We start from the raw sequence: 14,606 nt of genomic DNA on the forward strand, positions 1-14,606 counted from the left end.
GCCCCCGCGGCCAGGGCCCACAACAACCTTCAGTCTCCTAGTCCAGCCCCATGGCAACCTGTGAGTCAGGTCTAGGCTGAATGGGCTCCTCCCACATCTGGAGGCCAAAATGGGCTTGGGGAGGGTGGAGGCACAAGGTCAGGGAGGCTGCAGGTAAGCTCCTTGCCCCGGTTTGTCCTTGGAGAATCTGGCTCCACAGGCCCTGGGCTTCCCTGAGAGGCAGAGGAAGGAGTGCTCCTCGGAGGGAATGCGTGCCAGAGGGAGGGCGTTGCGTGCCTCAACCTTGCTAATGTGAATAATCCTAATAGCAGGAGCTGTGATCTGCGGAGCTTCTACTGTGGGGGGCACTTTGCCAGAGTCTCAGGCGCTACCAGTGAGGTTAAGCCTGGTGGCAACTGCAGGAGAGCTGTACCAGACCCCTTTACAGACGAGAGACTGAGAAGCCCAGCGTCACATGGTGCTACAGACTGGGCCCAAAGCGGGACCCAGGTTGGCGGACCCGTACGCCTGCCTCATTATGAGGAAAGTGAACCTTTATTATGGAGACCCTTCCTTTCCTTCTACCAGCCTGCTTGTGGGAAAGGCAGGGAAAGAGAGCGTCCTCATTCCTGTAGCAGCATTAATAGTGTTTGAAAAAATGAAGGAGGAAAGAGGTCTTTATACCTACAAAAAGACACCCCCCACATGCTATTAACTGAGCAGTCCCTCTGGAGGCTGCCTCTGTCATGATGGTCACCAGGGGTGGTGTCCCTTGAAGCAGCCTCCCCCAGGCCCCATGGGCACTTGCTCATGGTCCCATTGCCCCCTCAGAGAATCAGCTGAATGGGGTCTCAACTTAAGCACAAATGACCTTGGGCAGGTTTCCCAGCAGGCCCAGAGGAGGTGGAGTTTTCTCTCTCATTTGCAGGTGGGTTCCTACCAGTTGCTCCGAGGATTGACCTGGGACCAGAGATTCTGGAGCCTGTCTGTCTGTGGCCGAGGCCTCTCACCGAAGCCCGGGGCCAGGGCTGCCTCCACAGCTGTGCAGTGAGTTTATAGGAAACTGAGTTTCCTGGGCACTTATAGCAACTCCATCAGTTACCTACCTTTTTTTTTCAAGTTTGTAAAATGTTCGTACGTATGTAATCGCCATACCCAACGTGGGGCTCAGACGCACAACCCCCAAGACCAAGAGTCGCATGCTCTTCTGACTGAGCCGTGCAGGTGCCCCGTATCAGTTACCCTTCCAACACTCCTGGGAGGTACTCTGCCGATGAGGAAATTTTATAAAATAGGAACAGTAGCAAATGGCGTCTCAGAGTAAAACGGGTTTGTGTGGCAGCCGGAGCGACTCGAGGTTAAGGACAGCCGTAGTGGAAAATGGCAGTGGTTAGCAGCTTCAAACATGTTCAGCAGAGGAGGAGGCTCACCCGGGCCAGAAAGAGAGACAAAGGGCCTTGGGGGCCCGAGGGGCAGGGTTTCAGTCCCAGCACTGCCACTTTTCCGGGCTGCGTCACCTCGGACAAGTTGCTAAACCTCCCTGAACCTCCATAAAATTTGGATCATAAGGCCACCTCTGCCCTGTAGCGATCACAGATGGAAAATGGCTGGCATCTAGCCACTGTCTGAGAAAGGATGCCTACTGTTATTATTCACCTGGGTCCTTGGCGGTGTGAATTTGTGATGTGAATTAATGCTTTTAAGGACAGAAATTGTAGCTAAGACTTGTCAATTACAGGTGAAATCATAGAACATGTAAACTGCTTTTTTGATCCGCGCCTCACTTCCTCTGTGCTCCCTTTGTAGAGTTTCCTCTGCAAACTCCCTGCTAACCTACCCCCACCACCCCCCATTGCTCATGGGTTTATGTCCTGAATTTTTAATCATTATAATTTATCAAAATGTGCCTGTCATGTGTCCTCATATTCCTCAGGCCCTTACTCTAGGCTTAATGACTAATCAGACTGGGGATGAATCTACCCCCTCCTGCCCCTTGTTTTGTGTCTACATTAATGTGACGATTCTTCATCTTCATTATAGTCACTTTACTATTCCAAGCTGCTCTTGCCTAGGCAAATAACTTGATTGTTCTTTACAGGAATTTCCTGAAAGACCCATCAATTCTTTAGAGGAAGTATCAACAGACAGTTCATGCTTCAGATGCTTCAAACCTCTTTCCTTAAAAATCTCACCTTGCTGTTTCCAATCCCAAACTGCTCTATCATGAAATTTCGCCAATCGCCATCAAGCCCCTGCATTGAAAGACCCGCTGAAGGGCGCCTGGGTAGCTCAGTCTTTAAGCCTCTGCCTTGGGCTCAGGTCATGATCCCCGGGTCCTGGGATCGGCCTGCCCTGCTCAGGTTCCCTGCTCAGCGGGGAGTCTGCTTCTCCCTCTGTCTGCCGCTCCCCCTGCTTGTGCTCTCTCTGTCAAATAAATAAATGAAATCTTAAAAAAAAAAAAAAAAAAGAAAAGGAAAGACCCACTTAAACCAAACTGGAAATTCTCATTGAGATTTGACCTTGCCCCCCACCACCCTGGGATGCTTTGGGGACCACGGGTGGAGGCTCTGTGCATAGAGCCCCTCTTGCCCATCGCTGTCGTATGGATTTCAGATCTGGAAAGTACCGCATGCACCCCAGACAGACTCTTCTGTGGTGAATCTGCTGGCGGTATAGTTATTCCCAGTTCCAGCCTCAAAAAGGTGAAAGCTTTCTACTCCATTTAACTTATAAGTTATGTGATATTTACGTATCAATGGTTTAGGCCTCCCCTTCAAACCAGAGGTTCACTCCGTGTTTTGTGGAGAACAACTGAGTTAAGTGCAAATACACAGAAAAGTTTGTGGAGCCCATCCCCCTCACCCCCATCCCCTCTTACCCCTGCAGGCCACACACTGTGGGCCAGGTGGCAAGGTCCTGCCCTGGCAAGTTGCCTCCCAGTGATGGGAGTGTGAAGGTTTGGAAGGAGAACTTTAAAACCCAACTCAAAATTGAATCAACACTAGAACATTTCACCTGAAAGAAGCTCATTCATGAGTCCTTAAAACTTGCATGTGCTTATTTGTTTCGGGCTTCCCTGGAGATGAATATTAAAATACTGCAAAATTTTAAAACGTCTGACCAAAATGTTTAATGTGGTGGCTTCGGGTACACCTAGCCTCAATCAGAAGTGAACATAAACCACATGACTAGAAACTCCTGGAAGGAGACACATGCCTCACTTCCTTTTATTTAGCACCACTTGAAACTTGACCCTAAGCATTCAGACGAGCTGAATCCAGGTCCCACACTATTGTTCAGTTTACTGAGGTTCCCTAAGATCTTATGTCTTGCAGCCTCTGCATTATTACGTAGTTTCTAGGAGACACTCTTCATTTAACAAGACACGTCAGAAATTCAAACCATCCTTAGTAATATTTATCCAATTTTGGTAGGATATCAGTAACGATTGTGTAAGAACCAGATTCAGAATGGATGAGCTGCAGTCATTTCAGTTAGCGGGATTCCCATGTGTACTTTGAAGCTGCTTTATACTAACAGGTTGGGAATGTGGATCTGGAGCCCACCCAAGCCTGGCGTTGCCATCCGCTGCCTGTGACCTGGGCTGAGTTTCTGTAATTGACTGTGCTTCAGTTTCCTCATAAAAAATATGAAAATAATAATAGTACCTACCTCACAGGGTGGTTTGAAGATTACAGGAATCCATGTTTGCAAACCACTTAGAATAGTGTCTGGGACATAGGAAGCACTATATACATATTTAATGAATAAAAAGTGAATTTATGATTTTATCCCATGATATATATTATCAGATCAATTAGGTAATATTTTGAAAAAAAAATTGTACAAACTGAACATCTGGCAATTTAAAAGACCTTAAAAACTTACCTTTAAATAGTTGAATATTTTCCGGGTGCCTGGGTGGCTCAGTTGGTTAAGTGTCTGATTCTTGATTTCCGCTCAGGTCATGATCTCAGGGTCATAAGTTTGAGCCCCAAATGAGGCTCTGTCCTGGGTGTGGAGCCTGCTTAAGATTCTCTCTTCCCCCCTCCCTCTGCCCCAACCCTCCCCCTCCATAAGTAAATAAATAGCTGAATGTTCTTCATATAGACTATATTCAATAAATTTTTTAAACTTTAATTCCAGTGTAATTAACATACAGTATTATATTAGTTTCAGGTGTACAATAGTCAACAATTCCATATATTACTCAGTGCTCACCAAGATAAGTATACTCATAGGACACCTGGCTGGCTCAGTCTGTGGAGCATGCAACTCTTGATCTCAGGGTTGTATGTTTAAGCCCCATGTTGGGTATAGACATTGCTTAAAAATAAATTCTTTAAAAAAAGAAAAAAGAAAAAGATAAGTGTACTCTTGATCCCCTTCCTCTCTTTCACCCATCCCCCTACCCACCTCCCCTCTGGTAACCATCAGTTTGTTCTCTATAGTTAAGAGTCAGTTTTTTGGTTTGTCTCTCTCTTTTCCCTTTGTTCATTTGTTTTGTTTCTTAAATTCTACATATGAGTGAAATCGTACGGTATTTGTCTTTCTCTGGCTTATTTCATTTATACTCTCTAGATCCATCCGTGTTGTTGCAAATGGCAAGACTTCATTCTTTTTTGCGGCTGAATAATATTCTATTGTGTATATATACCACTTCTTTATCCATTCATCTATGGATGGACACTTGGGCTGCTTCCAGAATTTGGCTATTATAAATAAAGCTGCAATAAACATAGGGGTGCATGTATCCCTTTGAATTAGTGTTTTTGTATTTTTTGGGTAAATACCCAGTAGTATGATTACTGGATCATAGGGTCGTTCTATTTTGATTTTTTTTTTTTAAAGATTTTATTTATTTGACAGAGAGAGACAGCGAGAGAGGGAACACAAACAAGGAGAGTGGGAGAGGGAGAAGCAGGCTTCCCGCTGAGCAGGGAGCCCGATGTGGGGCCCGATCCCAGGACTCTGGGATCATGACCTGAGCTGAAGGCAGACGCTCAACGACTGAGCCACCCAGGCGCCCCTATTTTGATTTTTTTTTGAGAAACCTCCATACTGTCTTGCACAGTGGCTGCGCCAGGTTTCATTCCCACCAACAGTGCATGAGTTCCTTTTTCTCTACATCCTCACCAACATTTCTTTCTTTCTGTGTTTTTGATTTTAGCCATTCTGACAGGTGTGAGTTTATATCTTCTTGTGGTTTTGATTTGCATTTCCCTGATGCTGAGTGATGTTGAGTATCTTTTCATGTGTCTGTCGGCCATTTCTATGTCTTCTTTGGAGAAATGTCTGTTCATGTCTTCTGCCAATTTTTTTTTTTTTTTTAAAGAGAGTGTGAGCACAAGTTGCAGGGGGGCGGGCAGAGGAAGAGGGAGAGAGAGAATCTTAAGCAGGCTCCACACTCAGCGCGGAGCCCGATACGGGGCTTGAGCTAACAACCCCGAGATCATGACCTGAGCCGAAATCAAGAGTCAGAGGCTTAACTGATTGAGCCGCCCAGGTGCCCCTCTTCTGCCCTTTTTTTTAAATTAAGTGGATTATTTAGGGGCACCTGGGTGGCTCGGTTGGTTAAGTGTCTGCCTTTGGCTCAGGTCATGATCCCGAGGTCCTGGGATGGAGCCCTGCACTGGGCTCCCTGCTCAATGGGGAGCCTGCTTCTCCCTCTCCCTCTGCCCCTCACCCTACTTGTGCTCTCCCTCTCTCTATGTCTCTCTCAAATAAATAAATAAAATCTTTAAAAAATTAAAGTGGATTATTTGGGGTTTTTTGGTATTGAGTTATAGAAGTTTTTTGTATATTTTGGATATTAACCCTTTATCAGATATGTCATTTGCAAATATCTTCTCCCATTCAATAGGCTATCTTTTAGTTTTGTTGTGTGTTTCCTTCGCTGTGCAGAAGTTTTTTATTTTGATGTAGTCCCAATAGTTGATTTTTGCTTTTGCTTCCCTTGCCTCAGGAGACGTATCTAGAAAGATGTTGTTATGGTTGGTGTCAGAGAAATTACTGCTTGTGCTCTCTTCTAGGATTTTGATGGTTTCAGGTCTCACATTTAGGTCTTCAATCCATTTTGAGTTTCTTTTTGTGTATGGTGTAAGATTGTGGTCCAGTTTCATTCTTTTGCATGTGGCCGTCCAGTTTTCCCATTAGTTGAAGAGACTGTCTTTTTCCCATCGCATATTCTTGCCTCCTTTGTTGAAGATTAATTGACCATATAATTGTGGGTTTATTTCTGGGTTCTCTAGTCTGTTCTGTTGATCTATGTGTCTGTTTTTTGTGCCAGTATCACACTGTTTTGATGACTACAGCTTTGTATAGATTCAATAAATTTTTAAAATTAGGAAATATGAAACGATGGCAGCACTTAAGGTTTTCCCTGATATAGCTTAGTCAACTGCTGGTGAAGGCTTCTCATATTCTGATAAGGATAGTGGGGACATTGTCATAGGGAAGCAGCTCTCTGTCCCCCCCTTCTCGGTTGAGGCCTGGTCAGGGCCCCTCCCACACGCCATGCCAACGCCATGCAAAGGTACAAAAAGCTCATTTTAAAAACCAGCTTGTCAACTTCTTAATTAGCAAATCATCCTTCAAGTGCATTTCCTTCATGAATTTTTGTTCCTTTCTTGGACCTCAGCTGATGACACCTTTGGCCTTGTATTGTGGCAGCCTCCTTCCTAATTACACTTACTTGTTTTGATGGCAGATTTCTTGGCCTTGGCCAACAGCACTCAGGATCCTGCCCTACTTTCCAGAAGACTCATGCTGGATCATGCTGGATCATCCTCATATATGGCTGCAGAAGTGCTTGTCCCAGTTTGCGGGGGGCGGGGGGGGGCGGGGAGGAGTGGGTGCAGGTGCCAGCAAGTGTTGACCTTAAATAAATAAAATAGCATTTTCTTCAAAATGTTATTCAAAATGCTCTGCAGAGTGTGCTCCCTGGACCAGCAACACAAGCCTTGTCTAGGAACTTGTTAGAAATGCAGTGTCAGGTCAGCTGTGGACCAACTGAATCAGAACCTGCATTTCCGCACCATCTCCAGGCTGTTGGAGTACACACTGGGTTGGAGAAGCTCTGGCCTCAGGCATGCACATCATCTGCCATCAATTTGAAGGCTGGTGGCAAATTCTAGGCTCAGTTCTGGAATCCAGGATCACATACAGATGCAAAAATGAATAGTCTATTCCAGCTTATAAGTTCTGAGTCCAGCTTCGCTCCCTGCCACTTGTCAAAAGGCTACCATGAGTCACTTGGGAAATGGAGTAAGAATAGATAGTGCTGGTCTGGGGGAGCAAATAGCCAACAAGGGTGTAATCTCATAAAGAGTAGCTCTAGGAGCACCTGGGTGGCTCCGTCAGTTGAGCATCTGCCTTCGGCTCGGGTCATGATCCCGGGGTCCTGGGATAGAGTCCTGTATTGGGCTCCTTGCTCATCGGGGAGTCTGCTTTTCCCTCTCCTTCTGCCCCTCCCCCCATTCATGCTCTCTCTCTCTTGCTCACTCACTCTCTAAAAAAAAGGGGGGTAGCTCTAGGGACCTGGGAGGGTACTGCTTTGTGCAGAGTGACATAGTTGAGACTCATCTCATCTCACTGCACTCAGTGTTGGGGGCCCCTGACCAGAGTTCCCATCACACTCTGCTTCATCTTACCCTCTGCTCTTAGGTGTGCTTGTTCGGTTCCCTTTCTGACCTAAGCAAGGAGTTCTTTGAGGCAGAGGCTATGGCTGGTTCCTCCTGGGGGTTCTGGTCCCTCCTGGGGGTTCTGGTCCCTGGCACAGGCCCTGAGGAATCATAGTGCTTCATAATGTGAATGAATGAATGAGTCTGAGAGTTCCACTTCTCTAGGATGGAAACACACAGGGTATCTGGTTTTAGTTTCTGTAATGGTCCCTTAAAATGGGGAACCAGCCTGGGATCTTCTTGTCCAAGTACCAGGGTTGGGGAATGCTTCTTGGGCATGTTTCTGACTGGAGTTCTGCTCTGACCTTTCTTGCCAAATGAAACTTCAACTGCACCTAGGGCAAGCTGATGAAAATAGGGAGGAAGGGGGGTGAAGGAAGAACCCATTGCACTGACTCAGTTCTCACGGTCAGCACTTCATCACTTCCAGTAGCTACTGAAGTTTCAAAGCAAATACCCCCCTTCCCCCCCCTCCCCCCCGCCGGCACCTAGCCTCCTGCAAGTCCAGGCCCCACATGAAGGCCTTCCAATTGCTCACACTGGAATTTATCCCCTCTTTAAAGAAAAACCCTTCCTTCTGGGAGGGACTGGGCACATGTGACCTATAAAGGAAATTTGTCCTGAGGATGAGGCAGGCAGAAGGAATCAAGGAACTAAATTCAAGGAAGTTGCTGATGTGATTCTTTATTTCCCTCCTTCTGTCACTTCCCTCTTTCCCAAGGCTCCCTTACTTCTACCTGTCCTGACAGGACCTTTGGCTTCTTGGAGAGAATCAGAGTGCCGAAAAGGCTCTCAGGCTGCCGCACTGTTTTCTTTGAAAACTTTTGTTCTTGTTTGCTTAGAAATATGCTGAAGACTCTGTAGATTAGTATGTTTCTGTTCTAAAACTTTTCTTTTAGGGAACTCCAGGCTCCAGCCACCCAACCAATGGCATAAAGGATAGAAAGTAGGTTTCAAATAAAGAGAAGAGAAAGAAAGGAGGTAGAGGAACAGGAAGAAGGATTTGAGAGTAAGAAACTGGGCCCAGTGACCTTGAGATTTATGCAGACAATGGAATCCACCTTGACCCTAGAAATGTGGGAGACTAGGCCCAAATGCTTCAGAAGAGGCCCCTCGCTGACCCATGACCATGGAAGGTTCACCTCTACACAAAAGTCAGTCATGAAGGAGGCTGAGGAATAGTGGGCCACATCCCTTTGTCCCATTTCTCCAACCTTCTCACAGAGCTGGAGTAAAGGCGATGGGCAACTTGGCACAAATTCAGTACCATTACGGGGGGGGGGGGGAAGAGGCACGTGTGACTAAGAAATACTGAGGGCATCATTCCAAATTTGGAAGCCAAGTTTCCAACCTGTGTTCTTTTGGATATGAGGTGAATATTCCCCACCACCCGTTACCTACCTCTTCTACTCAGCAGCGGACAAAGCTGAACCTAGTCGACATTCCTGTGTGAGATCACATAGCACCTGTGTTCATGTGCTCTGGGATGCACAAGGAATTTCTGTGATGGGCCGGGAGCTCTCTGAGGGAAGGGAAGACTGGTAGAAGGGCCACCACTGTGCTCAGCTCTAGATGACTGAGGCTGCAGGACGGCGACAGGGCTGGCTTTGACAGGTCAGTCCAATTGACAGTAATACACTTCATATATTAAAAGACCCCCTAAGTATTGGCTCCTTTTTGGTTTGGGAGGAAGGTGATCATCATATTTACTTGACTTTGACCTCATTTATGGATCCGGAAAGGGATAATGTAATGGCAAGATTCTCTTAGGTGTAAGCCAAAGTACAGGGATTGCATTTATATGCCATTCTGTATTTTATAGAATGCCATGAACTTTCCTTTACTCCTCTTTCTACCTTGGCAAGAAATGTATTTTAGGGATGAAAACATCCATATGGAGCACTTAAATTTCACAAGTTCTTGACTTCTTGTAGAATTATTCAGTAGAATTAGCACACTGATCGAGCTGGGGAAAAGACTTTTCAAGCTTTTAGTATCATTCACACTACTTCGTAACAATAGGTTGATTTAGAGGTGGAATGCAGTTAAAAGATGTTAACCAACTCTGGAAACAAGAGTTGGAATTTAACTACCTGCCTCTCCTGCAAGGTGACCCCGGACAGGACATTCTTTCTGGACTTGTTTCTTCCCCTATGAAATACAGGATGTTGTGCAATAGCTTGCATTTCTCTCTAGCACCATGTGCCTGGCACTCTGCTATGCTTTAGACGCGCGTTGTCTTGTGCAATCTTAACAGCCCAGTTTATAAATGAAGAAGCCTCAGAGGTGGGTACCTGCTAATAAATGTTAGTGCATGCAGTCCCAATCCTGAGCCCATGCCTTAGGAACTTCCAGCATTATAGTGAAGAACTTTCCCAGTAATACAAAATATGACTTCAGCAGATTTGTCTTGACCAAAATGATTCCTAAAGTGGAGGAGTCCTAGCATAGCTTAAACCAAGATGAAAGCAAATGGCAATGGAGGCTTCCAGCTGTAGGCCAGGCAACTCACTGCCACCCCCACCCCAGGCCTAAGAATGGTGTTTCCTATCATCTTGCAACAGCCTCCCCTCCCACACACAGGGCCCTGGGGCTGCCTGCAAAGCCTCGCAGGGAGTCTGGTGTACACAGTGTGAGAAGCTGCTCTCTGAAAGGGTTTTGTGGCTGGCTGTGGTAAGTGCTCCCACACAGCTCTCCACTTCCCCCAGAGACTCTCAGATTGGGAGCCCCTCGGCAGCCCAAAGAGAATGATCAGGAGAATTCGGTTTGTAAAAATCTGTTTAATAAATACACATCTTAGAAGTACCAAAATAATTACCAACAAAATACACAATGTACACCATTTACAGGAGGATAACACAAACCTTGACAGATAGTGACTTTTGACCCCACATCCCTGCGTGAAAGCTTTAACGACACACCTGGTCGTTACACATCCCACACCGGGCTCAGCCACGGAATCTATGGTGATTCAATCAAAAAGCACAATAAAATGTTGTCCTTTTGTCACATTTTGCATAACCTCCTCCAAAAACCCCACAAAGACGAGGTTTGAAAAAGGTTTTCTTTGAATTCCAATGATCTTTCTTGTCCCCCTTCCGAAGTTCACAAAAATAACAAAATGAGGGCTGATCCACCATAGTAAATGTTTCGGGCCAGGGAGGGTGAAGTGTGGTCTTAAGTACCCCCTTTCGATTTTTTTCTTTTTTTCTTTTTTTTTAGAAAAATAAAACTCTCTTTTTGTACAAATATACAAGTCCATGTTCTTTTAGATACTTTTCGAAGCTCATAACGTCAGGCGCCGGCCTCCAAGCACACAGTCATCGTAGGGCAGCTAAAAACAAGAGAAAGAAAAGGCACATTAAACTTCCAGAGCTTTGCCGAAGGTGCTGGGATAATGGTGAGGGCTGTTCCTGGAAACAACTCAAGTATTCTTGCATTCCATTCTCCATAACCCGAATATAAATTAACTTCAGGGGCTGAGGGAGTTTTTCTTTAGTTCTCTCCTTTAAAAAGGGCAAAAAATGAAGACACACTTTTGGGGTACTACTGGTCACGCACACTGAAGTGTGAGAATTTCATTACGTTGAGCCCTTTGGATAAAGAGTCGCTCTAGGGGCCTGGGAGGGTATTGCTTTGTGCAGAGTGACGAAGTTGAGACTTACCTCGTCCTCTGTGAACTCTGACTCCGTGTCGTAGCTCTCCTCATCCTCGCTCTCTGGCAGCATCTGAAGGTTTTCGAGGGTCAGCTGGCCCAGCTGCTGCTGTATCCGCGTGCTGGGGCGGCCCCAGGTGAGCTGGTATGGGGAGTAGCCCTGGTAGGTCACTCTGTTGACATCAGCCCCACACTTCAACAAGAGTGACACGAGATCAGAATTCTGCAGGTCCACTGCAAGATGGAGGGCGGTTCGGCCATTACAGGGCTCCTGAAACCAAAAGGAATTTGAGATGTTTATGGCTGAGTTTGGAATTTCTGCTTGTAACAAGAGCACGTGAAGTCTTATTGAGGAGGGCCTTGCAGCCCTGATGCATTCCATCTGGAGACATGAAGCACTCACCTGAGCATTGACATCAGCACCCAAAGACACCAAAAGCTCCACGATGCCCAAATAGCCATGGATAGAGGCTAAGTGTAAACACGTGTGACCTACAAGAACAATGAAGAAAGTATAACCACTTATTTCAACCCTCAGATCTCAAGCAGAACTTTCCACCTATTCTTTAGGGAACAAATGCTTCTGAATTTGGAGAACCCACAATCTGGGCTCTGAATGAACTTTATTAAGGCATCAAATAGGCCTTTTGCATGTACATTTTCTCATTCTTTCAAGTGTTGAGAGTTTCCGCCCTTGCCCGGACTCCTAAAGTTGGCCCACCTCTCCCTTCTCCATGTCACCTGCCTTCTGATGGGCAGGGTAGGGCAGGCAGACCTACCATTGTAGTTGGTGGCCTGGAGGATGGAGTAGAGGTGCTGGGTCCTGCAGGTCTGAGTCAGGACTCCCACACTAGCCAGGCAGCCTTGCTCACAGGCAAGGTGTAGGGGGGTATTTCCTCGAAAGTCTCGGAGCTCAGGATCACAGCCAGCTTCCAGAAGTGCCTCAGCAATTTCTGGTTGGTTGGTGATCACAGCCAAGTGGAGTGGAGTCTGCAAACAGAAGAGGGAACAGAAAGAGGGTAAGCCATGGCCCAAACTCAGAGTCCGTCTCCCCCTGAACCCCAGAGATCTCCTGGTCGTGGGTGCTGCTCCTCCCAGACAGGTATAAGGGGCAAGACAAATCCCGGAGGCCCCAGGTGGGCTTTCAGAAAGGCCTCACCAAATCAATGGAATTTTCTTTCCTCTCTAGGACGTTGGCTGATTCCAATGTAAAAGGTCAGGGTAGATAACGACCAGTGATTATTAATTTACAAAGGATTGGGAGCAACTGTGCTAGATGCAACTTCATCACTGGGTCAGAGGCACGGGGCTGGGCATGCCGGCGCACCTGCTGCAGGTTGTTCTGGAAGTTGAGGAAGGCCAGGTCGCCCTTCACTTGGCGGATCACTTCCATGGTCAGTGCCTTCTCTTCATGGATGATGGCCAAGTGCAGGAACCTAAGGGGAAGAGAGGGAAAAACCCCGAGGGCTGGTGAGTGCATTGCGTGGGGCCCAGGGCGGCGCGGGCTGCGGGGGATTGCGCAAGGCCGGGGTTTCTGGAGGCCGAGGCCGCGGTGTTTTCCGCGAGGTTATTATGAGCTGAGTGTTCCTGGCAGGCGCCCAGGGACTTTCCGGGCCCCCCCCCTCTCCTCGGCGGGCGCCGGTCAGACCGCCCCGCCCTCCCGCCGGGCCGGAACGCCCTGTACTTCCCCTCCCCGCCGCGCGGCGCCCGCCAGCGGGGCAGAAACTCCCGCTCCCCCCGCCCCCCTTTGCAAAGCCGGGACTTCGCGTCCCCGCCGCCGCCCCGCCCCCGCCGAGAGGACCGGGACCCGGCCTGCCGGGGGGGGGGGGGGGGGGGAGGCGTGCGCGGCTGCAAGGCGGAGCTGCTGCACCGCCGCCCCGGGGTCCGACCCTCATTCCCTCGCCCCTACGCGCAGCCCTCCGCTTTGCACGGTCTCCGGGGAGGGAGGGGGGCGGCGGTGCATAAACCCCGGAGTGCGGCCGCCTCGCGGGCCTCGCGCTGCAGGCCCAGCGTCCCCACCCGGCCCCGCGACACTTACGAGTCTCCGTCCTCGGTGAGCTGCTGCTTCCAGGGCTCGGCGCCCCGCGGCGCCTCCTGCGGCTCGAGGCGGATCTCCCGCAGCTCCTTCACCAACTGCTCGTAGTCCTCGTCCTTCATGGAGTCCAGGCCGCTGTCGTGGCGGTCGTCCAGCAGCCGCTCCTTCTTGAGCGCGTCCCGGGGACCGTCCATGGCCCAGTCCTGGCCGTGCTCGGCGGGCTGAAACATGGCGCGGTGAAAGCTCTGGCGCTGCGGCCCAGGTGCGCTCGGCCGCGGGCTGCGCGCTCGCTGCCTCGCAGTGTCACGGAGGGAGGACCGCTGGCTGCGACTCTTGTGGGCTCGCCAGCGCCGCCGCGGCGCCCTATAAACGCTGGCAGGGGATTTCTCCGGGGCGGGGTCAGGCGCGGGGAATTTCCAAGCCAGTCAGACCAGAAAAGAGAACTGGCCTCGTCCTCTGCTCGGGAGGGAGGGGGGTGGGGGGGTGGGGGAGAAGCCTAAACCCTGAGCCGGGTTCATCAGAGAAACTCCCTGCGATGAGCCACTGGGGTCATGTACAGGGAACTTTTTGATGAACGCTGAGTGGCTGGAAAGTCCTCCCGACTAAGGTCCCCTCCCCCGGTACTTCCCTGCAGCTTGCAGTCAGTAATCCCGTCCCTCTGCAAGAAGCCTTCTTTCCCTGGGGTTTCCCACGGTCGATTCGATTTGGGGTCGTCGACTGTTGAGATCCCAATGAACGCAGACCTGCTGGGCAGTTCCTCCTTGGGGTTTGCCGACCGGCCGGTCCTTTCCGATTCTTGATCTTTTGAAAACGGGAGTGGAAATGATGGCTGGACGTCGGGATTTGATTCCCCAAACTTCTCGCTGCGGGGAAGGACGCACTGCACGTTAGAAGGTCGCAGGCCGCCTCTGCCTTCCTGCCAATGCCAGGCTCTCTGCAGCGCAGGGACATGTAGCCCCCCCCCCCCCCCCGGGAGAAGTTGTGAATGCTTTGGCATTAAGAGCCTAAGGCTTGGAGAACCCTCAAATCATTTCCTCGGGATAAACAGCCCTGGTGACTGGAGGAGGGGCAAACACTCTGCCCTGTATTCAGGGAAAATGCTGAACATGACCATCATTTTTTTTTTTTTTTCCAAGTAAAGCAAGGTGTTGATCTTTGTAGTAGAGGTTGTAGCTAGCTACCCTGCATGAACAAAATAATTATTGAGGTCATGTTCCCTGATTTGCACCATGCTGCTGCAGAGAATGGATCCTCA

At 48.8% G+C, this 14,606-nt stretch overlaps 1 protein-coding gene across 1 annotated transcript; it reads right to left on the reverse strand.

Annotated features, from left to right (window-relative positions):
* Positions 1–10,421: 10,421 nt before the first annotated feature.
* On the reverse strand, positions 10,422–13,701 carry NFKBIA (NFKB inhibitor alpha). Its single transcript, XM_036101972.2, has 6 exons — positions 13,355–13,701; positions 12,644–12,752; positions 12,096–12,306; positions 11,720–11,808; positions 11,327–11,587; positions 10,422–10,995 (listed from the first exon to the last, which is right to left on the reverse strand). Exons 1-6 carry the CDS (start codon positions 13,579–13,581, stop codon positions 10,948–10,950), a joined length of 945 nt encoding a protein of 314 aa, XP_035957865.1. The 5' UTR covers positions 13,582–13,701; the 3' UTR covers positions 10,422–10,947.
* Positions 13,702–14,606: the final 905 nt, after the last annotated feature.

This window comes from Halichoerus grypus, chromosome 8, assembly GCF_964656455.1.
Source record: "Halichoerus grypus chromosome 8, mHalGry1.hap1.1, whole genome shotgun sequence".
Taxonomy (NCBI): domain Eukaryota; kingdom Metazoa; phylum Chordata; class Mammalia; order Carnivora; family Phocidae; genus Halichoerus; species Halichoerus grypus.